The following is a 24,187-nucleotide window of genomic DNA, read 5'->3' as shown; positions in this document are numbered from 1 at the left end:
CTGGCCTATGCAAATCATCATAACATACTTCTATATCAAATGGATGTGAAAAGTGCCTTTCTCAATGGCAAGATTGAAGAAGAAGTGTATGTTACACAACCACCTGGCTTTGAAAATCCAAAACATCCTGATATGGTATACAAGCTCAACAAGGCACTATATGGCCTCAAACAAGCCCCTAGGGCCTGGTATGATACACTCAAGTACTTTCTGAAGAGCAAAGGCTTCATACCTGGTTCCCTGGATCCCACTCTTTTCACGAAGACATATGATGGTGAACTGTTTGTGTGCCAAATATATGTGGATGACATTATCTTCGGCTGCACCAATCAGAAGTACAGTGAAGAGTTTGAATATATGATGCAAGAGCAATATCAAATGTCCATGATGGGGGAGCTGAAGTTCTTCCTTGGTCTTCAAATACGACAATAGCGCAATGGCATCTTCATATCTCAAGAGAAGTATCTCAAAGATTGCCTGAAGAAGTTCGGTATGCAAGACTGCAAAGGCTTCACAACACCGATGCCAGCCAAACATCATCTAGGTCCTGACGACAATGGTAAAGAGTTCGATCAAAAGGTATACCGCTCCATGATTGGGTCTTTGCTTTATTTATGTGCATCTAGGCCAGATATCATGCTTAGTGTTTGCATGTGTGCTCGATTTCAAGCGGCACCAAAGGAGTCGCATCACTTAGCTGTGAAGCGAATTCTTCGATATTTGGCTCACACCCCAACTCTAGGACTATGGTATCCAAAGGGCTCGGAGTTTGACTTGGTTGGATTTTCGGATGCTGATTATGCTGGTGACAAAGTTGATCGCAAGTCTACATCAGGCACATGTCACTTTCTGGGACGATCACTTGTATGTTGGTCTTCAAAGAAGCAGAACTGTGTATCTCTCTCCACTGCTGAATCTGAATACATTGCTGCTGGATCTTGCTGCGCTCAACTTCTGTGGATGAAGCAAACACTCAAGGATTATGGCATTCATCTGAAGCAAGTGCCACTTTACTGCGACAATGAAAGCGCCATCAAGATTGCCAACAACCCAGTTCAGCACTCGAAGACAAAGCACATTGAAATTCGTCATCACTTTCTCAGAGATCATGTTGTGAAGGAAGACATTGATATCATACACGTCAACACTGAAGAACAATTGGCAGATATCTTCACCAAGCCCTTGGATGAGAAGAGGTTTTGCAAGTTACGGTGTGAGCTAAATATCCTGGAATCCTCAAATGTCCTGTGACCAGGCACACATCCTAACACTTATGCATATTGATGACTTAGATGTGCAACACACAAAGTAAAGTATATCTTCAATCAATGAAGACATACATTCCAAGTGTGAATACATCAATGTGGAATTTGACTTCGGAGCGCCACGATAATTGTGCGCCGTGTCTGGGTCTAATACTTCCTATACGGTGGGTAACGCCACCACCAAACGTTCCATTTTGAAGTGTTTAACTCTTGGCGTTACCTTGCAATATCTTCACATTGGTTTGGCTTCGAACTTAACATGTCTTCATGATTATCTTCACTACGATGATTATATATATATATATATATATATATATATATATATGCTCTAAGTGTTCTGTCCTCTACAGCATTCACTTATAGCTATATCTTCTTGGTTGAATCTTTTGAACTAAGTGAATGTGATCGGACCCTAACCTCTCTATGCTTTCTATCTCAAACTCTATCTCTCCAAGTCATATGCATTCTGTTGAAACTGTCGAATGTCTTCACTATGTCCTTGTCAGCTGAAGACATAGAGACAACCACAAAAGTCCGTTTTTAATGCTCATTCCTCCACATAAGATCCAGAGAAGCAGGAACGACCGCCCGACAATTTAGGCATGCGTGGGTCGTGGAACAAATCCCAAACTTCCGCTAACTGGCGACGCGTGCCTCAAATGCGAACCGCCAGGGGCACCTGCGTAATAGCACAGTGCCGCCTCTGAGTCTATAAATTCACACTTACCGCGGTCATTATCTCCTTCTTCCATCCTCGCACGAACCCTAGCGCCACCGCTAGCACTCGACGACGCTGGAGACGAAGCGCTTCGCTGCCGCAACCTCTCCAACGCCGTCCTCACACCGACCGCGGACATCGTCCTCTCCGCCGTCGCCGTAGGTGTTTTCCGTCGCCAAGTTAGGGCACGGAGGACTGAACTGCTCGGCATCAACTTCCTTCCGTCTAGCAGTTCCAGTGTGGTAAATAAAAACTTCTTTTTACAGCCTCTCTTGATCCTATAGTTCAATCACTTTCTGCCATAAGAAGTTTCTGCTCACACAAGTTACATCTCTCTCAGTCTGCATCTCATAACATGCCTAGTATATTCACTTGTGCTTCATAAAGTAGTTAGATTCCTCACTTGTACTGATCTATGGGTTCGTACAAATCTGGAACCAACTTCTTATCTATAAGTGAATGTCTTCGCACGATGAGGTCAATGTCTTCTAAACCAATTTATCTTCAAAATCTTCTGAGAATGCATATGACCTCTTCCCCTTCCCTCGCACCTTAATGCTTTCACAGGTACATGTCCGTGGGAGAATCCTTCGGTTCTCATAGTCTGCATTCATTTGCAGAGTACTTGCAGCATCACATCAACTCTCCTGAAGCCAGTTCTTGTTGGTCAAGCAAAAGGAATCCTTTGAAGACTTTGAACATCTTGAAGCCTTCCAAGTTAAGATTCATGGCTTCAGAAACAGCAGCAAGGAAGGGAGGCAGACAGAGACGGGGTGGAACGTCCAAAGATCTGCCTGATGAATTGGCAGAGATGTACAAAACTGATCCTGAAGAAAGCTATGGTCAGCGCAAGACACGAATCCAATGGATTCGAAGATATTGGGCAGAGCAATGGTTTCAATACCGCTTCGTCACTCAGGAGTATGCCGAAAAGTGTGCCATCAGGAGACCGTGGGGAGACGTATTATACAAAAATCTCGTACCCAGGTCCAGAGACGAAGCCATTGCTCAAGGCTTCTATCCATGCATGGTGAGAGGACCACAGCCAGCTGAAGCACATCCGTCATCACTTCTCTGGTGTCGCGATGACAATCTGTTCAAGTGCAACTTCCAATTTGCTCAGAACTCTGCAAAGCAAAACAAGAAGAAGCTGGGATTAGACTTCAACCCTGGTCTCTCTGAACCAAGGGCAGATGGCACACGCGACACCGATCCCAATATCATCGGGCTGTATGCCAATCTTGCAGGCCTCATCACCCGCATCCTAGTCCAAGGGACTGCCGTGAATGACCCTCCAGCAGATACTGAGTCTGATGATGCCCCTGCTGCGCCGAGGCCAAAGCAGAAAAAGTCAAAAGCTTCAAAGCCAGCCGCTTCTCCCAAAATCTCAAGAGTGAAGCCATTGAAAACTGCACCTCCTGAAGTCAGTGTGCAGTCAGAAGACGTATCCCGCGTCTCCAAGCCCCAAGAAGCCAAGAAGCCTCACACACACACAGGCAAAGAGCTCACAGCTGCTGCCATTCTGCGCTGCGAAACCATTGATCTATCAAGCGATGAAGATCTTGGAGATGACGCTCTTGAGCAGCTCATCAAGAGCAAGGAGGAGGCTGAAATCTTCAACAATCTGCCTCTGTTTGATGTCGCCATCATCCACAACTTCATCGATGAATGGTTTGCCTCATCGGACATCAGCTTCAACGATCTGCAGCTGCCCATAGGCCTCAGTGTTGCCTTTCAAGGCGCAATTGCTTCAGAACTTGCAATAGCCCAGCGCATTGTTGAACTGAAGCAGAAAATTGATTTTGAAAAGGCTCAGTTCAAGAAGCACGTGGCCAAGCTCAGCGTGCAAGAAGTGAAAAACTTCAAGATCATGATGCATGAGCTGAAAGAGAACTTTCTGAAGACGCGTGCCGAAGCTCAAGGCTCGCGAGAGCGCATGAAGACTCTGGTTGATCGCTGCGTGCAGGCCTACAATGAGGCCGAGAAGCGCAAGGCACTTGGGCGTCCCGGCATTGACCCCAGGATGGCCGCGAAGAAGAAAAAGAAGCCTGCTGTGTCTGAACCAGAGGCGCCAAGGTCAGAAACTGCTCCAAATGTCTTCCCCACTACAACGACTGGCTCGAAGCCAAAGAGTCGATCAACTGCCTCAGAGCTCAAGAAGACACGGACTGCAGAGGCTGAAGCTAGGAAGAGGAAACACTCTGAAGCATCTCCTTCTGACCCCACCATCAAGAAGCGCAAGACCAAGAAATCTCGGGCTGCTCCCACAAAGCCCTTGATAGTTGAACCCCTCTCCGTCCGCTATCCTGACGCAGATCGTCAGTTAACAGTGCATGAGCCTGCTTTCATAGAGGCTCTGCACGCTGAAGACATTCCAGCAGCCGACCCCAACGCTGCTGAAGACATTGGTCTCCAAGACAATGTCCAAGGTGATGCAGCCCTTCCTCAGCTTGAGACAAGCGAACTAATCAGCATTGGTCGTCCATTGACGCCAATCACACAAGATGCATCATGGGCAGATCGCCCACAGGAGGAACATAATGAGCCCCAGCCCACTGCAACATTCCGTAGGCTTCGCAAAGGGCCAAGGGCTCAGGCTGCTGACGACATTCCGGCTGCATCAGCCGAAGAGCATGCAGAAATACCACAAGCTCCAACTCCCCCGCACCAACAAGAAGCAGTTCTCAAGGAGAACGTGCCTGAGTTCGTCCCTCCCACTACACGTGTGGAGGCTGCAAATGTTGAGGCTACCACAAACAACGCCGAAGCAAATGTGGAGCCCTCCCCAACAACAGCTTCAGAAGACACTGAAGCTACTGCTCCTGAACCTTCTATGCCTGAGTCTGCTGCCGGTCCCCAATTCAACTATCATATAGCGCACAGGCCCCAGGTCCAGAAGCCGATCCCATGACTGCCAAGGTTCCCAGGTCCTGCATCAGCTCCTGGCTCCTTCAACATCAACAGCTTCAGGGCAGACAACTCATTCTTCGATAGCTCCAAGAACCCCTATTCAAGGGAAAGGATTGTATCAGACAGGTTCTGGAGCTATTCACAGCGCAGCTATTATTCGTGCATCTTATACAACCAAGGTCGCATCTTCCCTCACAAGCGCCTTGAGGTTGAAGCTGTTGCTGGTCTGCCCGGTCTGGAAGAAGCACTAGATTGCTTCAAGCAAGTAGGTCTGCTGCCGTTCATCACCGATGAAGAGCACTGGAACGAAGAGCTTCTGCTTCAATTCTATGCCACCCTGCATATCAAAGGCTACAACAGAGATCCGAAGACATGGGTCCTGGAGTGGATGACCGGCAATGTCCATCATGAAGCTAATGCTTTCGACATCATTGAGCTTACCGGCCTTCCCACTCCTGGCGAATTCTTTGAAGAAGGCTGCCAACTCCATGCTGAAGCAATTGAGAGCATATTTCAGCGTCCTGAGCCAGATATGAGTCAGATGCTCTCAATGATGAAGCCATTGTCTCCTAATGCACCCTATCCAACTAAGTTCTTCGTTGAAGACTTAGAGTACCTGCCCAGAACAATATCTCACATCATAAGGCGGACTCTCTGGCCTGTTAAGGGACACTCTCGATATGCAACGATTGAAGGTGCAATGAAGACTCTCATCTTCTGCATTCTTCATGGCAAATGCTTCAATGCACAGGATCTCTTCATCCGTCAACTCGCAGCATCTGCCTCAGAATTGTTTGGATTGAAGTTCTATGCTCCTTGGGTTATGAGGCTGATCAAGCTTCACTCTGCAATCTCCTATCAACCCTCAGCCCGCAACCATAGGATATTTTTGCCAGATGTGGACACATCTGCTGAAGCAATATATCCAAAGCCTGCCAAGCAACCATTAAGTCTTCAGAATGCAGAACACCAGAGCTTCACTCAAAATATTGAAGGTGTTGAAGCTCTCTCCCGAGTGTATCCAATGGTTGGCACCACACGTGCCCCTGCATCAACTGAAGCCACTGACAGCACAGCTGCAAAGAGACCCAAGAAGCGCGCTCGTACACTCAATGACCGAGAGCTTCTAGTGGCTCTTCACCAAAAGCAAGATAGGCATCACGACTGGCTCAAGAGGCAGATGAGAAGCATCATGCAAGACGTCAATCGCATCAGAAATCTGGCAACCAAGAATGCATTTGTCGCACACGAGACCTGTCGCCGCACTTGGAAAGGCCTCACCATGATGTGCACTGAAGCTGAACTGCAAGAGGATGGCTTCAAAGAGAGCTTCAAATTTGACTCCACGCCTCCAAGAAGAGCTGTGATGCGAAGCACACCATCACTTGAAGAGTCGGAGTTCTCTTCTTCTGCTGCCACCGTGTCTGCCCGGATTATTGAAGAAGAAGACGACGCAACATCATCTCCACCTGCTTCAACGCGCGTCGAATCTGCACCAAGCTCGTCTGCACCGCCACCAAACTCCACCGACCCTGCTGCGCCTGGGAACGCGTAGAAAACTCTATGTCTTCAAACCTTTTTGGTCATGACTGACAAAAGGGGGAGAAGCATATGATGTTTAAAGTCTTCAAGCGGGTCAATATGGGCGGGTGCCTTTATATTTTGCTACATTTTGCTTCGTGCTTACAACTCCCGTTCTGCTACATTTGCCTCTTTGAGTTGTAACACTTAGACTCGATGGTCGGCTGCTACCTGTTTGTCACTCTGTCATGCGAAGATAAATTCCGCATGTGCGACGATAAATTCCGCACTTAGATCACTCTGCAGATGTCCATTTTCCATTACGCATGTCATTATCTTCGTATACTCTTACATGCATAGTGGATTGTCATCATAAGTTGAAGTGGATCTCCACAAGTACAACATGCCATGTGCATTTGCATTCAAGAAGCTAATTAATTATATGCACATCTTCAGGGGGAGCCCTTGCAACTTATGAAGACAATCCCTTTACAATTTCACAAATTATATTCCCCGTTGAAATCTTCAACTAGTTTGTCATCAATCACCAAAAAGGGGGAGATTGTAAGTGCATCTAGTGCCACCCCTAGTTGGTTTTGGAGTATTGACGACAAACCTAGTTGAGGGACTAATGTGTTTGTGAGAATTGCAGGATAACACAGGTAGAAGTCCCTCATTGATTCGGTTTCACTACCAGAGATGACCCCTAAAAATGTACGAAGACATTGAAGACAATGGTGGTTTATGAAGATATTCATATTGAAGACAATGACATGAGAAGACTCCCTATGAAGCTTATGGAAACTCGAAGGCTTAGATCTTTCGTAGTTCCTTTTATTTTGTGTTGAGTCATAGGAACCACCGTACTATTAAGTGGGGTCCAGGAGAACAAGTCAGAATGACTGAAGTGATGCCTAAATCAAAAACCTATGTCTTCGAGTGAAGACAATGAGAGCAAATCTTGTCCAGAGCCGGACAAGTCAGCTTTGCTTGTAGCCCAAGTAAAGTTGTCATGAGAGTTCAAAATCTGACCGTTGAGACACGTGTCAGTTCCTTAGTGACCCAGGGTCATTTCGGACAAATGAGGTCGGGTTGCCAAGTGGCTATAAATAGCCCACCCCCACAACCATAAACGGTTGGTTGCTCAGATTTCAGTGCACGGCTTTTGTCGTTTGAGAGCAACCCACCTTGAAGCCTTTGAGATAAAATTCCTAGTGAGGAGAAAAGCCCTAACCACCCAGAGCCAGAGTAAATTGGGCATCACTTAAGTCTTCTTGTCTGTGTGATCTGAAGACTTATTACACTTGAGGACTGTGAATCCTCCAGACGGTTAGGCGTCGCGTTCAGAGCATCCAAGAGACATTGTGGATTGCCAGTGAACGAAGTCTGTGAAGGTTTGGGAGTCTACCTTGAAGACTTACCAGAGTGATTGGGTGAGGACTAAGTGACCTTAGCTCAAGGAGAATACGGTGAGGACTGGGTGTCCTGAACTGTGTGTTCAGGACTGGGTGTCCGGGACTGTGTGTCCTAAGGTTTAAATACCTAGCCGCTCCAACCAGATGTACAGTTGTCACAGCAACTGGAACTGGTCCAACATATCATTGTCTTCAACGAGTCACTGGTTTCTTCTTCACTTACTCTTCTTACTATTGCACGTTGTGAAGCCATTGCATGCTTGCTCTATCTTTTGTCTTCACAACGTGACTGTATGAGTTGTTTGGCTTCATAACTTCTTCCCACCTGATCCTTATTACACTGAAGCTGTTTGTCACTGTGCCTTCACTATATTGAATACTTGAACATGGCTTGCCTAGTGTAATCTAACTTCCGCTGCATAGTAATAGGCATAATCTTCACTGTTTGTCTTCATAACTTCCAAGTTTTGAAGACTTTCATAAAAATCGCCTATTCACCCCCCCCCCCTCTAGTCGATATAACGCACTTTCAATTATGAATCACTTGGTACTTGCGAACCGTGCCTCATGGGCAAGATGACTAAAACACCGTTCTCCGGTACTATGGAGAGAGCAACAGATTTGTTGGAAATCATACATACCGATGTATGTGGTCCGATGAATATTGAGGCTCGTGGCGGATATTGTTATTTTCTCACCTTCACAGATGACTTAAGCAGATATGGGTATATCTACTTAATGAAACATAAGTCTGAGACATTTGAAAAGTTCAAAGAATTTCAGAGTGAAGTTGAAAATCATCGTAACAAGAAAATAAAATTTCTACGATCTGATCATGGAGGAGAATATTTGAGTTACGAATTTGGTGTACATTTGAAAAATTGTGGAATAGTTTCGCAACTCACGCCACCCGGAACACCACAGCGTAATGGTGTGTCTGAACGTCGTAATCGTACTTTACCGGATATGGTGCGATCTATGATGTCTCTTACTGATTTACCGCTATCGTTTTGGGGTTATGCTTTAGAGACGGCCGCATTCACGTTAAATAGGGCACCATCAAAATCCATTGAGACGACGCCTTATGAACTATGGTTTGGCAAGAAACCAAAGTTGCCGTTTCTTAAAGTTTGGGGCTGCGATGCTTATGTGAAAAAGCTTCAACCTGATAAGCTCGAACCCAAATTGGAGAAATGTATCTTCATAGGATACCCAAAGGAGACTGTTGGGTACACCTTCTATCACAGATCCGAAGGCAAGACTTTCGTTGCTAAGAATGGATCCTTTCTAGAGAAGGAGTTTCTCTCGAAAGAAGTGAGTGGGAGGAAAGTAGAACTTGACGAGGTAACTGTACCTGCTCCCTTATTGGAAAGTAGTACATCACAGAAAACTATTTCTGCGACGCCTATACCAATTAGTGAGGAAGTTAATGATGATGATCATGAAACTTCAAGACAAGATACTACTGAACCTCGTAGATCAACCAGAGCGAGATCCGCACCAGAGTGGTACCGTAATCCTGTTCTGGAAGTCATGCTACTAGATCATGATGAACCTACGAACTATGAAGAAGCGATGGTGAGCCCAGATTCCGCAAAATGGCTTGAAGCCATGAAATCTGAGATGGGATCCATGTATGAGAACAAAGTATGGACTTTGGTTGACTTGCGCGTTGATCGGCAAGCAATTGAGAATAAATGGATCTTCAAGAAGAAGACTGACGCTGACGGTAATATTACTGTCTACAAAGCTCGACTTGTCGCAAAAGGTTTTCGACAAGTTCAAGGGGTTGACTACGATGAGACCTTCTCACCCGTAGCGATGCTTAAGTCTGTCCGAATCATGTTAGCGATAGCCGCATTTTATGATTATGAAATTTGGCAGATGGATGTCAAAACTGCATTCCTGAATGGATTTCTGGAAGAAGAGTTGTATATGATGCAACCGGAAGGTTTTGTCGATCCAAAGGGAGCTAACAAAGTGTGCAAGCTCCAGCGATCCATTTATGGACTGGTGCAAGCCTCTCGGAGTTGGAATAAACGCTTTGATAGTGTGGTCAAAGCATTTGGTTTTATACAGACTTTCGGAGAAGCCTGTATTTACAAGAAAGAGAGTGGGAACTCTGTAGCATTTCTGATATTATATGTGGATGACATATTACTGATTGGAAATGATATAGAATTTCTGGATAGCATAAAGGGATACTTGAATAAGAGTTTTTTAATGAAAGACCTCGGTGAAGCTGCTTACATATTAGGCATAAAGATCTATAGAGATAGATCAAGACGCTTAATTGGACTTTCACAAAGCACATACCTTGACAAGATTTTGAAGAAGTTCAAAATGGATCAGGCAAAGAAAGGGTTCTTGCCTGTGTTACAAGGTGTGAAGTTGAGTCAGACTCAATGCCCGACCACTGCAGAAGATAGAGAAAAATGAAAGATGTTCCCTATGCTTCAGCCATAGGCTCTATCATGTATGCAATGCTGTGTACCAGACCTGATGTGTGCCTTGCTATAAGTTTAGCAGGGAGGTACCAAAGTAATCCAGGAGTGGATCACTGGACAGCGGTCAAGAACATCCTGAAATACCTGAAAAGGACTAAGGATATGTTTCTCGTATATGGAGGTGAAAAAGAGCTCACCGTAAGAGGTTACGTTGATGCAAGCTTTGACACTGATCCGGACGATTCTAAATCGCAAACCGGATACGTGTTTACTTTAAACGGTGGAGCTGTCAGTTGGTGCAGTTCTAAACAAAGCGTCGTAGCGGGATCTACATGTGAAGCGGAGTACATAGCTGCTTCGGAAGCAGCGAACGAAGGAGTCTGGATGAAGGAGTTCATATCCGATCTAGGTGTCATACCTAGTGCATCGGGTCCAATGAAAATCTTTTGTGACAATACTGGTGCAATTGCCTTAGCGAAGGAATCCAGATTTCACAAAAGGACCAAACACATCAAGAGACGCTTCAATTCCATCCGGGATCTAGTCCAGGTGGGAGACATAGAGATTTGCAAGATACATACGGATCTGAATGTTGCAGACCCGTTGACTAAGCCTCTTCCACGAGAAAAACATGATCAGCACCAAGACTCCATGGGTGTTAGAATCATTACTGTGTAATCTAGATTATTGACTCTAGTGCAAGTGGGAGACTGAAAGAAATATGCCCTAGAGGCAATAATAAAGTTATTATTTATTTCCTTATATCATGATAAATGTTTATTATTCATGCTAGAATTGTATTAACCGGAAACATAATACATGTGTGAATACATAGACAAACAGAGTGTCACTAGTATGCCTCTACTTGACTAGCTCGTTAATCAAAGATGGTTATGTTTCCTAACCATGAACAAAGAGTTGTTATTTGATTAACGAGGTCACATCATTAGTTGAATGATCTGATTTACATGACCCATTCCATTAGCTTAGCACCCGATCGTTTAGTATGTTGCTATTGCTTTCTTCATGACTTATACATGTTCCTATGACTATGAGATTCTGCAATTCCCGTTTGCCGGAGGAACACTTTGTGTGCTACCAAATGTCACAACATAACTGGGTGATTATAAAGGAGCTCTACAGGTGTCTCCAATGGTAGATGTTGGGTTGGCGTATTTCGAGATTAGGATTTGTCACTTCGATTGTCGGAGAGGTATCTCTGGGCCCTCTCGGTAATGCACATCACATAAGCCTTGCAACTAATGAGTTAGTTGCGGGATGATGTATTACGAAACGAGTAAAGAGACTTGCCAGTAACGAGATTGAACTAGGTATTGGATACCGACGATCGAATCTCGGACAAGTAACATACCAATGACAAAGGGAACAACGTATGTTGTTATGCGGTCTGACCGATAAAGATCTTCGTAGAATATGTAGGAGCCAATATGGGCATCCAGGTCCCGCTATTGGTTATTGACCGGAGATGTGTCTCGGTCATGTCTACATTGTTCTCGAACCGTAGGGTCCGCACGCTTAACGTTACGATGACAGTTATTATGAGTTTATGCATTTTGATGTACTGAAGGTTGTTCGGAGTCCCGGATGTGATCACGGACATGACGAGGAGTCTCGAAATGGTCAAGACATAAAGATTGATATATTGGAAGCCTATGTTTGGATATCAGAAGTGTTCCGGGTGAAATCGGGATTTTACCGGAGTACCGGGAGGTTACCGGAACCCCCCGGGAACCATATGGGCCTTAGTGGGCTTTAGTGGAAAGGTGAAAGGGGCAGCCCAAGGTGGCTGCGCGCCTCCCCCCTCCCCTAGTCCTATTAGGACTAGGAGAGGTGGCCGGCCCCCCTTCTCTCTCTCCCCACTTGAGGATTCCTATTCCAACTAGGATTGGGGGGGGGGGAGTCCTACTCCCGGTAGGAGTAGGACTCCTCCTAGCGCGCCCCAAGGCTGGCCGCACCTCTCCCCCCTTGCTCCTTTATATACAGGGGCAGGGGGCACCTCTAGACACACAATTGATCCCCGTGATCGTTCCATAGCCGTGTGCGGTGCCCCCTGCCACCATATTCCACCTCGATCATATCATTGTAGTGCTTAGGCGAAGCCCTGCGTCGGTAGAACATCAAGATCGTCACCACGCCGTCGTGCTGACGGAACTCTTCCCCGACGCTTTGCTGTATCGGAGCCCGGGGATCGTCATCGAGCTGTACGTGTGCTAAGAACTCGGAGGTGCCGGAGTAACGGTGCTTGGATCGGTCGGATCGGGAAGACGTACGACTGCTTCCTCTATGTTGTGTGATCGCTTCCGCAGTCGGTCTGCGTGGGTACGTAGACAACACTCTCCCCTCTCGTTGCTATGCATCACCATGATCTTGCGTGTGCGTAGGAATTTTTTTGAAATTACCACGTTCCCCAACAGCAGGGTCACCGGATCCGAGCGATGGCGCGGGGGACGGAGCACGGGGGCGCGCAGGACGCCGGCGGCGCGAGCTTCGAGCCTGGGTGCCCATGGATGCTCCCTACGAGGGAGACAGAGAGGGTGTGTGGGAGAGAGCGGGGAAAGGGAAGGGAGCGAGGGCGGCGAAGCGCTCGCCTGAGAGGTCACCGGCGGCGGTTCCGGCCTGTGGCGCGAGAGCAACGAGGCTCCGGTGGCGGGGTCGAGCGCGGGCGACGGTGGCGCGCTCGGGAGCGGGATCTCGGAGGCGGTGACGTTGCACGGGCTCGCTCGGGCATCGGATGGGCTCGAGGGGGCCCCACGCGGGCTTGGCGGGCCTGCGACGGTGGAAGCTGGTGGGGGAAGACGTGGCGGCGTCCGGTTGGCCGCGGGCGTCGGCTGCAGCACCGCGACAAGTGGTGGCGCGCCACTTGGCGGTGGAGGGCTGGCCGGGCATGGATTCCGTGGAGGAAGGGTGGCGACTACAGGTAGGAGGTGGCTGGTAGCACGGAAATTGAGGAGGGGGTAGGTAGGAGGCCAAAAATGGAAGGGGAGGCGTCTATATATAGAAAGGGGGCTAGGGTTAGGTTTTTTTCTCCGTTTCGGAGCCGTTCGATCGCCATCGGACGGTCTGGAGCGGAGGGGGTTAGGTTGGGCCTAGTGGGGTGTGTAGATGGGTTGGGCTGAGAAGAGAGAGAGAATGGCAGCCCGGCAACAGTTTCCAGAGACCGAAAACGTCCGACGTATGACCGGCTATAATGCCTCTATATATTTACCGGTTGGGCTATCAAATGAGCTCCGAATGTGACGAAATTTGACAGGCGGTCTACTGACAAACATAATAACACCGCATGCCAACTTTCAACCCATTCCAAGAACATTTTCCGGCCACTTATAAAATACTATTTCAGACATGCCGCGGGCGCGTGCGAGTGTGTCTGGGTTCAGAACGGACAACAGACGGAACTGGGGGAACCCGCACGGATGCAAGTTTTGAAAACATGATGATGCAATGCACATGATGACATGGCAAAATGCAACACGCAAGCGAATGACAAGGCAACAACAGCGAAATAACTGGAAGACACCTGGCGCATCGGTCTCGGGGCGTTACAACCAGCTGCATCATCTGGTCGTTCAATAGCGTTGGATGCTCCGATGCCAGGTACTGTGACCAGAAGAGTTTCTCCGTAGTGTTCCCCTCTTGGGCTCGGAAAAACTTAGGAGCGTCGGCAGCGCTCTTCGGAAGATCTGCAAATGCATCTCGAGAACTCCATAGTCGAGTAAGCAGGACATATTTTTGACTGCCGAATTTACTCTGCAAAAGAAAGGGCTTACCAGCCGCTATCTGTTCAGCCTGCTTGATCTCCTCGCGAGCCACCCGGGACTCAGTCTGCGCCTCCTTGACCTCTTGGAGAGCCTTCATGAGTTCGACTACTTGGGCCTTATTCTTCTCCTCCAAGGGCTCACAATTACCGACAGCGTCCTTGAGCTCTTGCTCGACTTCGGTCACCCTCTCCTCATACTGGCGGTGGGTGGCCTACTCGGCCTTTAAGTCTGCAGCCGCTCTATCAATGGCCGCTTTGCCGACCCTCGCCTGCTCTTTGGCTTGCGACAGGGCACCCTTAAGGGTCTTGACCTCGGTTGCACTACCTACAGTCATATACATGACAAAGTGTGTGACTTTAAACTCCGCATTCACATATAATTTCAATCGTATAAACAACCCTTTCAAAAACCATACCTTGTGCCTCATTGAACCACTTGTTAATGGGGTCGAGGTCATCATCGGCCAGCTTCAGCTTCCGCTTGAGTTCAGAAACTTCAGCGGCCTGGGCGGTCGCCGCTAACGGTGAAGCCTGTTTATCAAAATAGACAAGTATGTTATCTCCTGCAAGTATTACTTGATCCCTTGTTCGGCCTTTTTTTATCAAAAGTCGAACATAGTCTTAGGGGCTACTATCTATACACAGGCATATTTTTTGCATATGCAAAGCGGCTAAGAGTATTACATCGCATACCTTAAAGCCTGTTAATAGGCTGGTGAAGGCTTCGTTCAGCCCGCTTTTGGCGGACTGAACCTTCTCAACCACCATACCCATAAGGGTACGATGCTCCTCCACGACGGAAGCACGTTGTAGTGCGTCCACCAGAGAATTCAGCGCCTCCGGATTAGTGGAGGTCGCCGGTGGAGTCGATGCTCCCCCCTCCTTCAACGAGGGTTGCTCGCTCGATTCCGAAGCCATGTGGATCTCCGGAATGGTGTTCGGCTGAGGGCCAGATTGGTCATGGCCCCCGCCATCAATCTCCATGGGGGTTGGTTCCCCCATGTTCTCGGCAGCCGAGGTGTTACCCTCTGGTGCCGTCTTGGCGGCCTCCCGCACCTCTCCATGGCCCAGAGAGGCTCTTCGGGATAACACTTCGATGTCATCCGTAGCGGTTGGCGGAGAGGCTCACGGAGGCATCTCGCTCTCCACCATCCCCGGCTCTAGCGAGTTCCCAGAAGATGATGATAATTGGGGGAGATCGCGGGCCGGACCGAAGCACACAATACAATGTGTTAGAACTACAATCATAAAAGCCGGATATATGTATAGTATCCTTGGATACTTATGATGCAGCCATGGGCTTCGACCTGGGGCGCCACTCAGGGATGGCTTCGGCATATGAATCTGAGTCATCCGAGAGGGATATCTTCCCCCTCTTGGACGCCTTCGCCTCTGGGTCTACGGAGGCCGACCTTTTCTTCTTCCTCCCCTTAAGGGGAGAATCATTTTCGGCCTCCTCCTCCTCTTCGTCTTCATCTCCCTCATGGGAGAAGGGAGCCTCGGTTTCTCCGGACATAGTGTCTGAAGTGCCTTTACGGCGGAGGCCACCCCTGGCCTCCTTGCTCTTCTTCTTGGTCTTCTTCTTGGTGCCTGATAAGGCGTCGGAACCAGCATCCTCGTTAACAGAGGAGTGGCTGGATTTTCGGGTAGCGGCGCCGGACACCTGATCTGCTCCGCCTTCGCTGTCCAGCCCTAAATGAGGAAGGGGCATCTCAGTATACCCTTTGACTTATGGACCGAAATTATGTTCAGAAGTAAAATGCTCACCTCAGTAGCCGGATTCGCGCTGTCAAGACCGATGTCTTCGGTCTTCTCCGGCCATGTCTTCCGGGCCTTGAAAAGCAGTTTCCAGATCTCTTCGTGCGTTGTGCCGAAGAAGCGTTGCAGGGTCCGGGGGCCTCCGGGTTGAACTCCCACATGCGGAGAGGCCGGCGTTGGCATGGGGGATCTGGCGGAAGAGCATCACCTGAATCACGTCGGTGAGACAGGTGTTCTGTTTATCATACTCTTGATGCGCTTTTGTAGCATCATCACTTCGTCGGTCGACCCCCAGTCCAGACCCTTGTTGTTCCATGACGCGAGCCGCATGGGGGGCCTAGATCTAAATTCAGGAGCGGCCGCCCATTTGGTATCGCGGGATTCGGTGATGTAGAACCACTCCTGTTGCCAAACCTTCACGGTCTCCACGAAGGCTCCTTTGGGCCAAGTGGTGTTGGGGAGTTTGCTCATCATGGCGCCGCTGCAGTCCGCATGCTACCCATCGACCACCTTTGGCTTCACATTAAAGACTTTTAGCCAGAGGCCGAAGTGTGGGGGGATGCGGAGTAGCTCCTCGCATATGACGATGAACACCGAGATGTGGAGGAATGAATTCGGGGCTAGATCCTGGAAATCTAGCCCATAGTAGAACATCAAGCCACGGACAAAGGGGTGGAGGGGAAACCCTAACCCACGGAGAAAGTGAGGGATGAACACAACCCTCTCATCGGGTTCTAGAGTGGGGATGACCTGCTCTTTGGCGGGGAGTCTATGTGCGATTTCCGCGGTCAAGTACCTCGCCTCCCGGAGCTCCTTGACGTCCTTCTCCGTGACGGCGGAGGCCATCCACTTGCCCTGTGAGCCAGATCCGGACATGGCTGGAGAGGTTGGGCGGTGGGAAAGATTGAAGCTTGGGTGCTGGAGCTCGAGGATGGGAAGGCTGAGGAAGGAAGAAGGCGTGGTAAAAAGATGGATCTTTATCCGCTTATATAGGCAGTGAATATCAAGCACCCCCACGAGCCTTAAAACTTGCCTATTCCCAAGGGGTCGTGCGAATGGCACGGTTGAATTACCCAAACCCGTATTGATGAAAATCCCACAATAAGGGGACACGATCTCTGTTTTGACAAGACGTGTCAATGGAGGCTGTGCCTCAAAACACGAAACGGGAGGCCAAAAAAAGTTCAAAATAATAAAAAGGCCAGGCGTAACGTTTAGCCGAAAAGCTGTCAGTAGACATACCTTATTTTGATTAAGTATTGTACCCTTGTGGTTGAGGGTTGTAACTATTATACAGAGCCGGATATAGTTCTCTTGCTCAGAAGACTACTTTGAAGTATGCGGAGAAGGAACCCGCCTTGCAATGCCGAAGACAATCTGCGAGCCGAACACATCGCCATTGAAGACTGGTTTAGGGGCTACTGAGGGAGTCCTGGACTAAGGGGTCCTCGAGAGTCCGGCCATGTGTTGTGAGCCGGACTGATGGGCCGTGAAGATACAAGGTAGAAGGCCTTCCCCCGTGCCCGGATGGGACTCTCCTTTCTGTGGATGGCAAGTTTGGCGTCCGGATGCATAGTTTCCTTTCTCTGTAAACCGACTCTGTACAATCCTAGGCCTCTCCGGTATCTATATAAACTGAAGGGGTTAGTCCATAGAGGCTATCAAAATTCATATAGGCTAGACATCTAGGGTTTAGCCATTACGATTTCGAGGTAGATCAACTCTTGTAACCCCTATACTCATCAAATACAATCAAGCAGGACGTAGGGTTTTACCTCCATTAAGAGGGCCCGAACCTGGGTAAACATCGTGTCCCCCTTGTCTCCTGTTACCTTCGATCCTCAGACGCATAGTTCGGGACCCCCTACCCGAGATTGGCCGGTTTTGACACCGACAGCCGTCTGCTAGCAGACTGCAAAGAGCCTAGCTAACGGACGTTAGGTTGGCCACTTTCTTTGCCGTCAGCTAGCAGACGACAAAGAAAGTGGCCATTAGGTGGTTCTCGCTAGTGGACCACCCTCCCTCTTTGCTGTCTGCTAGCGGACGGCAAAGCTGCTATGTCGTCCGCTAGCTGAAGGCAAAGAGCTGGCTGACGACAAACATTATCTTTGCTGTCAGCTTTCCTGTAGCTGATGGCAAATAGCTGGCTGACGGCAAAGATCTTGATTTCAGTAGTGACCATCTATGATTGCCAAGGCCCTTAGGGGAAGATTCCTCTATGGAATTAAAGACTCATCTCTCCTAGAGATTTGGATGAACTACCTTGTATCTTTATTTTCCTTGCTGATCTTGGATCTTAATGCATCCCTTGTATTGCGTGTGATTTGATGAGTAATTGGTGTGAATCTTGTCCAATAAAGCACTAGCTGAGCTATGTGTGTTGCTACAAGGGTCACCCCCCAACCCATGGATCTTTTGTGAAGAAACTTTGTTTTGGGTGTCACAAATTGATAGAAATATAGTGTTTGGCCCATACAGAAAAATATATTTCACACTTTGTCCCCTCAACTATCCCTCGCTAGCTCCACCACAGCAATAGTGTTTCCCCCCTTTGATTTCTCCATGTTTTTCCCTCATGTTTTTCGTATTCCTACTTGAATCCACCTTCAGTCCATGAACACCGGGACAAATCTCACCGATTAGGGTTGTGCCTACATCATCAAGTCATAGTACCTGTAAACATTCACATTGAGAATTAATAAAGCTTGTGTTTGCCTAAAAAAATCTATTAACAACGTGCAGTTCTCTTGCATGGTTTGGGAAAGAAGTATTATAAGCTATCCAGACTATGTGCATCAATTGATATATGGGTCAATATTTTATTTTTCTTCTTACAAAAAAGATCTTGTTTAGAGATTTAAGCAGGTCGTTTGATGAACTAGTTCATGTTTGTTCAAGCGAGTTTAAAACACTAAAACCCTAGAGAATTAGATTATTTACCCAATTTTATTTTGTATATACTTTGATATTTTTCCTTTTGTCTTACCCTTATGTCACTGTTACTCTCCTCGTCCAAATTTATTAGGCCCATTCATATTTGGGCTAGACTTCGACTATCTATATGACTACAAGTAAAATATAAAGTATATTCCAAAAAAGTATATAATTTTATTTGTAGTTCAAAATAGATCTTTACGGTCTTTTTTTGTGATATACAGTATAAATTACTACTCCCTCCGTCCGAAAATACTTGTCATCAAAATGGATAAAAGGGATGTATCTAGAACTAAAATACATATAGATACATCCCCTTTTATTTATTTTGATGACAAGTATTTCCAGACGGAGAGAGTATTACATTTTACTCCGTCCGTTCCCTAATATAAAACCTTTTAGTTTTTTTCTTCATTTGTATGTATCTAGACATATTTTGGTATGTGTATTCACTTATTTTAGTATATATGTAGTTAATATTTTAAAATCGTCTTATATTAGGAAAGGAGGGAGTATTAGCTAAATTTACAGGTCAAATTAAAGGGTCTACTAAACCCGGACCCGAGGGAGTAGGTGGAATGGTTGATGCGCTCCCCGCGGTTGCCATCCTAGCTGAACGCGGCGAACAGCACGCCCAACGGTGCCGCCGCCGCCGCCGCCTTCGAAGCCCCCGCCCTCGTGATGGAACCCTCGTTCGATGACGTCCCCGAGGTCGTCGGCTGGATGTCGTCGATGGTCGACCGCGGCGGCCGCGCGAGCCAGGAGAGCCACCGGCTGTTCCTGGCGCGGCGCACGGCGCTCGAGATGCTGCGGGACCGCGGGTACAGCGTGCCGGAGTCCGAGCTCGCCCGCACGCTCCCGGAGTTCCGTGCGTGGTGGGCTCCGGAGCCCGAGGTCGAGCGCCTCACCTTTTCCACCTTCCTCGCCTCCGACCATTCCGACAAGGTGAGTTTACTGCTCCTTCCCCGGCTCTGTGCATCCATATTCATCGTCAATAGTACTAGCAATTAAGGACCATCTTACAGCATTATTGCTCGTTAGCGCGCCACAGTCCAATTGGGCTGGGATAGACGAAGCATTGCGAATTTGAGAAATATAGGAGGAACAAAGAGAGGATTTCAGTGTTTTGCTCACCTTTCTTCATTGACTTTTTTTCATTAAACCGCGCATATCATTAATCAACAATCAGAATACATGTACAAACACACGCGACAACATCTATAGAAACTAGGAGTTGACAGACGTCCTGAAAACCATGCAGAGAGGATCCTGAGACATGGAAAAATACAAGAAGGTCCATAAGGATCCCTGCACACACCGAAGCTAACAATTGCAGCCAATATCCACCGCCGCGGAGGCGGTCGCCGGAGAAGAAGCACAATCTCCACCATCGCCATAATGGCTTTCTGAGTCGATGAACAGGCCTGCTGCAAGCAGCAAGGCACATGTCGCTGTGGCACGTCGACCGGGGAACATCCCCATGGTAACCTGGACCCGAATCCGCCGCATCCCATTGATGTAGTTGGGAAAGAGCGCCAGATCCACAGCCGTTGTACCATCAATCCCGCATCAGGAAATCCATCTCATCCCAGCCTCCGACAACAACAACAACAACAAAGCCTTTAGTCCCAAACAAGTTGGGGTAGGCTAGAGGTGAAACCCATAAGATCTTGCGACCAACTCATGGCTCTGTGGTAGGAGCTAGGGCTCTACTGGGTCTAGGCCGAAGATTGTAGGGGAAGGAGGGAGCGGGGCGAGGCTTGGACCGCGGCGGCCGGTGTGCTGGCGCCGTCTCGCGCGGAGGGAGGGGCGGCTCGCGCGGAGGGAGGGGCGGCGGCGATGCAGGAGGCGGCGGCTAGGTTAGGGTTCTGGTACCTCTGGGAGCCGGGCAATAGGAATAGTCTTATTGCTTAATTTCTAAAAGAGTCTTACAACTGTTTATATAACCACGATGCTAATAAAAATAAGATAACTTTTGGGCTAAGCCCCTAACTAAACCTGCCCAGTGGGCCTCCTCCGGGTATAAGTTACCCTGGTCATAACATCTCTCCTCGCCTGCACAAACAACTCGTCCTCGAGCTGGAAGTCTGGGTGTTGGCAGAACTCGTCGCGCTGCTCCCAAGTGCACGTCGACCGGGGAACATCTCCACCATCCCACTGGAACAACAAGTACCACACCCCGCGACGTAGCTGGGCCTGCAACACCTTCGCTGGTCCGGGAAGGAGACGCCCGTCAGAGGTCGGAGGAAGCACGAGTGTGGCCGCCGGTGGCTCCCCACGGAAGGGCTTCAGCAGCCCCACATGGAAGACGTCGTGGATGCGAGCACCGGCCGAAAGCTGAAGGCGGTAGGCCACCTTCCCAATGCGCTCCAACACGGAAAATGGCCCAGCGTAGCGAGGGCCCAGCTTGCGCTTCGCGCGCGGGTCCAGGAACTGCGTAGAGCGGTGAAGAAGGCGCAACCACACCCAGTCACCCACCGCGAACTCCGCCTCACGATGGTGGCCGTCATAGTAGTGCTTAGCAAGCTGCTGGGCCTGAATGAGGCGTTGCCGCACCTCCGCAAGCATCTCGTCGCGACTGCGAAGAAGATCGCCCGCCGCCTCCGTCCGAGCCGTCGCCGGGTCAACCGGCAGGATGGGCAGGGGCGGGCGGCCGTAGACCACCTTTAATGGCGTGGCGTGAAGGGCGGAGTGATAAGAGGTGTTGTAGCAGTACTCCGCCCATGCGAGCCAGTCCACCCAAGCGCGAGGACGATCACCTGTGACACAACACAAATACATGGCGATCACCTTATTTACCACCTCGGATTGGCCGTCCGTCTGAGGATGGAAGGCCGTGCTCAGGCGGAGCTTCACGCCCGCCATCCGGAAGAGATCACACTAGACATGTCCCGTGAACACCGGGTCCTGGTCGCTGACGATCGAGGAGGGAAACCCGTGGAGGCGGACGATGCTGTCGAAGAAGGCACGGGCCACAGACGTGGCAGTGTAGGGATGGCCAAGCGCGATGAAGTGAGCGTACTTGGAGAAGCGGTCGACCACCGTGAGGATGACGGACTTGCCCCCCACCTTGGGAAGGCCCTCGATGAAGTCCATGGAGATATCAGTCCAGACCTGAGAGGGCACCTCCAAGGACTATAGCAGACCAGCCGGCCGTAGTGTCTCCGTCTTGTTGCGCTGGCATGTCACACAAGACCGCACCCAGTCCCGGACCAGGGCCCGATCACCGGGATGTAGAAGTCGGCGCAGAGACGGTGTAGGGTCTTCTGCACACCCTCGTGGCCGGCCGAGTGTGCCAGCAGCAGAACCTGGTGACGGAGGTCGTCGTGGTCCGGCACGAAGAGCCGGCACCCATGCAGGAGCTATCCATCCGCTAGGCGCCACGGCTCCTCCAGGTCACCAGCAGCAAGTCGCTGCCGAAGGAGCTGAGCGGACGACGCGTCCGCGGTGGCCCGACGGATGTCGGCAAAGAGGGTGAAAGAGGGCCCCGAACGGATGCAGAGTGCCGCCCCATCGGAGTCGCCGACGGCTGCGTCGTGGTCGGCGTCGCGGTGGGACAGGGCGTCGGCCACGGTGTTAAGGCGGCCCGGACGATACTCGATGTTGAAGTCGCAGCCAAAGACCTTGCTGATCCACTGGTGCTGTGCCACGGTAGACAACCTTTGGTCCAATAAGAACTTGAGGCTGTAGTGATCCGTGTGAATCCGGAACGACCGGCCCCAAAGATAGGGCCGCCAATGGCGCACCGCCCGCACCAAGCCAATGAGCTCCCGCTCATAAGCCGCGAGCTAAAGATGGCGCGCGGCAAAAGGCCTGCTGAAGAACGCGAGGAGTCCATCGCCCTGATGAAGGACGGCGCCGAACCCCACACCGGAGGCGTCGCAGTCCACGACGAACGGGCGGTCGAAGTCAGGCATCTGAAGAACGGGACCTGTTGTGAGGGCCCCCTTGAGAGCCTCGAACGCCGCTGTCGCCTCTTCATCCCAAGCAAAGGCCTCGCGACGCAGCAGGCGCGTGAGCGGGGATGCGATGAGGCCGAACTCCCGGATAAATTTCTGGTAGTACCCCGCGAGGCCCAGGAAGCCGCGAAGAGCCCGCAGTGAGTGCGGTGTTGGCCAGGCCGCGACGGCCGCCACCTTGTCAGCGTCCATAGCAACCCCCTTGGCCGAGATGACGTGGCCGAGGTAGGCGACTGAAGGCGTCCCGAACGAGCACTTCGAGCGCTTAAGATGAAGATGGTGCACTCGAATCTCGTTGAAGACGATGGCGACGTGCTGAAGGTGCTCCGCCCATGAGGCGCTGTAGATAAGAACGTCATCAAAGAAAACGAGCACAAACCGACGCAAGTAGGGGCGGAGGACGTCGTTCATCAGAGCCTGGAAGGTCGCTGGGGCGTTGGAGAGGCCAAAAGGCATCACCAAGTGGCCGTGATGAGTCCGAAACGCCGTCTTGGCGACATCGTCCGGGTGAATCCGCACCTTGTGGTAACCCGACCGGAGGTCAATCTTGGTGAAGAAACGTGCCCCATGTAGCTCGTCTAGGAGCTCGTCGACCATCGGGATAGGAAACTTGTCCTTGAGCATCAGGGCATTAAGGGCGCGGTAGTCGATGCAGAAGCGCCACGTGCCATCCGACTTGCGGATGAGGAGGACCGTCGTCGAAAATGGCGACGTGGAGATCCGGATGATGCCCAAGGTGAGCATGAGCGCACATTGCCGCTCCAGCTCGTCCTTCTGTAGCTGGGGATAGCGGTAGGGGCGCACTGCAACCGGCGCCGTGCCTGGCAGGAGATGAATGCGGTGACCTGTTAGAGTACGTAATGGGCCTAATGGGCCCATTAGTCTTAGGGTTAATTAGAGATAAGGGTCGCTTGCTTAGGGGTCAAGTAAGCCTTGCTTGGGAGTCAAGTAAACCTCTCTATATAAAGAGAGGAGATGTATCAATCTAATCAAGCAAGAATTAAGAAGGAAATCCCTTCCCTCTTACCCGGCCGTGGGCAGAAAGGCCCCCGGCCGGCCCTCTCGCGCCCTCCTTCTAGCAGTGCCATAACAATTTGGTATTAGCTAGCTTCGGTTCGATCATGTCTTCACCACCGCCCAACCCGTCTCTTCTGCTGCCGGTCACGACCGTCGCCCCGCTCCTGCCCGCGCCGGGATCTTCCGTCGCGCCCGCCCTCGTCGTCCTCACCCCGGAGGTGTCCGGGGTGCTGCGGGACCTAACACAGGCGGTCCAGGAGATCCATCTGTTCTTGGCCGGGTCCTATGGATCGCACCCGGCTGCGCCGCCCATCACCGCCACCGCGCCGCCGTGGTAGCCGCCGCACCAAGCGGCCCCCGCCGCGCTCGCCGGGCTGCTGCAGCAGCCGCTGCAGCTGCCATCCATCGCCCCGTCCTGGTTGCCGTGGCAGCCGCCGCACCAGGCGGCCTTCGCCGCGCTCGTCG

The 24,187-nt window shown here is 50.1% G+C and overlaps 1 protein-coding gene across 1 annotated transcript in view; it reads left to right on the top strand.

The window, feature by feature from the left end:
- The first annotated feature begins 19,273 nt into the window (after window positions 1-19,273).
- The window catches only part of LOC123103030 (DNA-directed RNA polymerases IV and V subunit 5B), a 17,491-nt gene continuing 12,577 nt past the window's right edge, over window positions 19,274-24,187 (top strand). Inside the window, exon 1 of the mRNA XM_044524518.1 lies at window positions 19,274-19,691. Coding sequence (XP_044380453.1) covers window positions 19,428-19,691 — 264 coding nt within the window. The 5' untranslated portion in view covers window positions 19,274-19,427. The remainder of the gene's footprint in view (window positions 19,692-24,187) is intronic.

This window comes from Triticum aestivum, chromosome 5A (assembly GCF_018294505.1).
Source record: "Triticum aestivum cultivar Chinese Spring chromosome 5A, IWGSC CS RefSeq v2.1, whole genome shotgun sequence".
NCBI classification, from domain to species: Eukaryota; Viridiplantae; Streptophyta; class Magnoliopsida; order Poales; family Poaceae; genus Triticum; species Triticum aestivum.
Note: the sequence above shows the minus strand (reverse complement) of the source record. Positions and strands in the feature narration are given on the sequence as shown.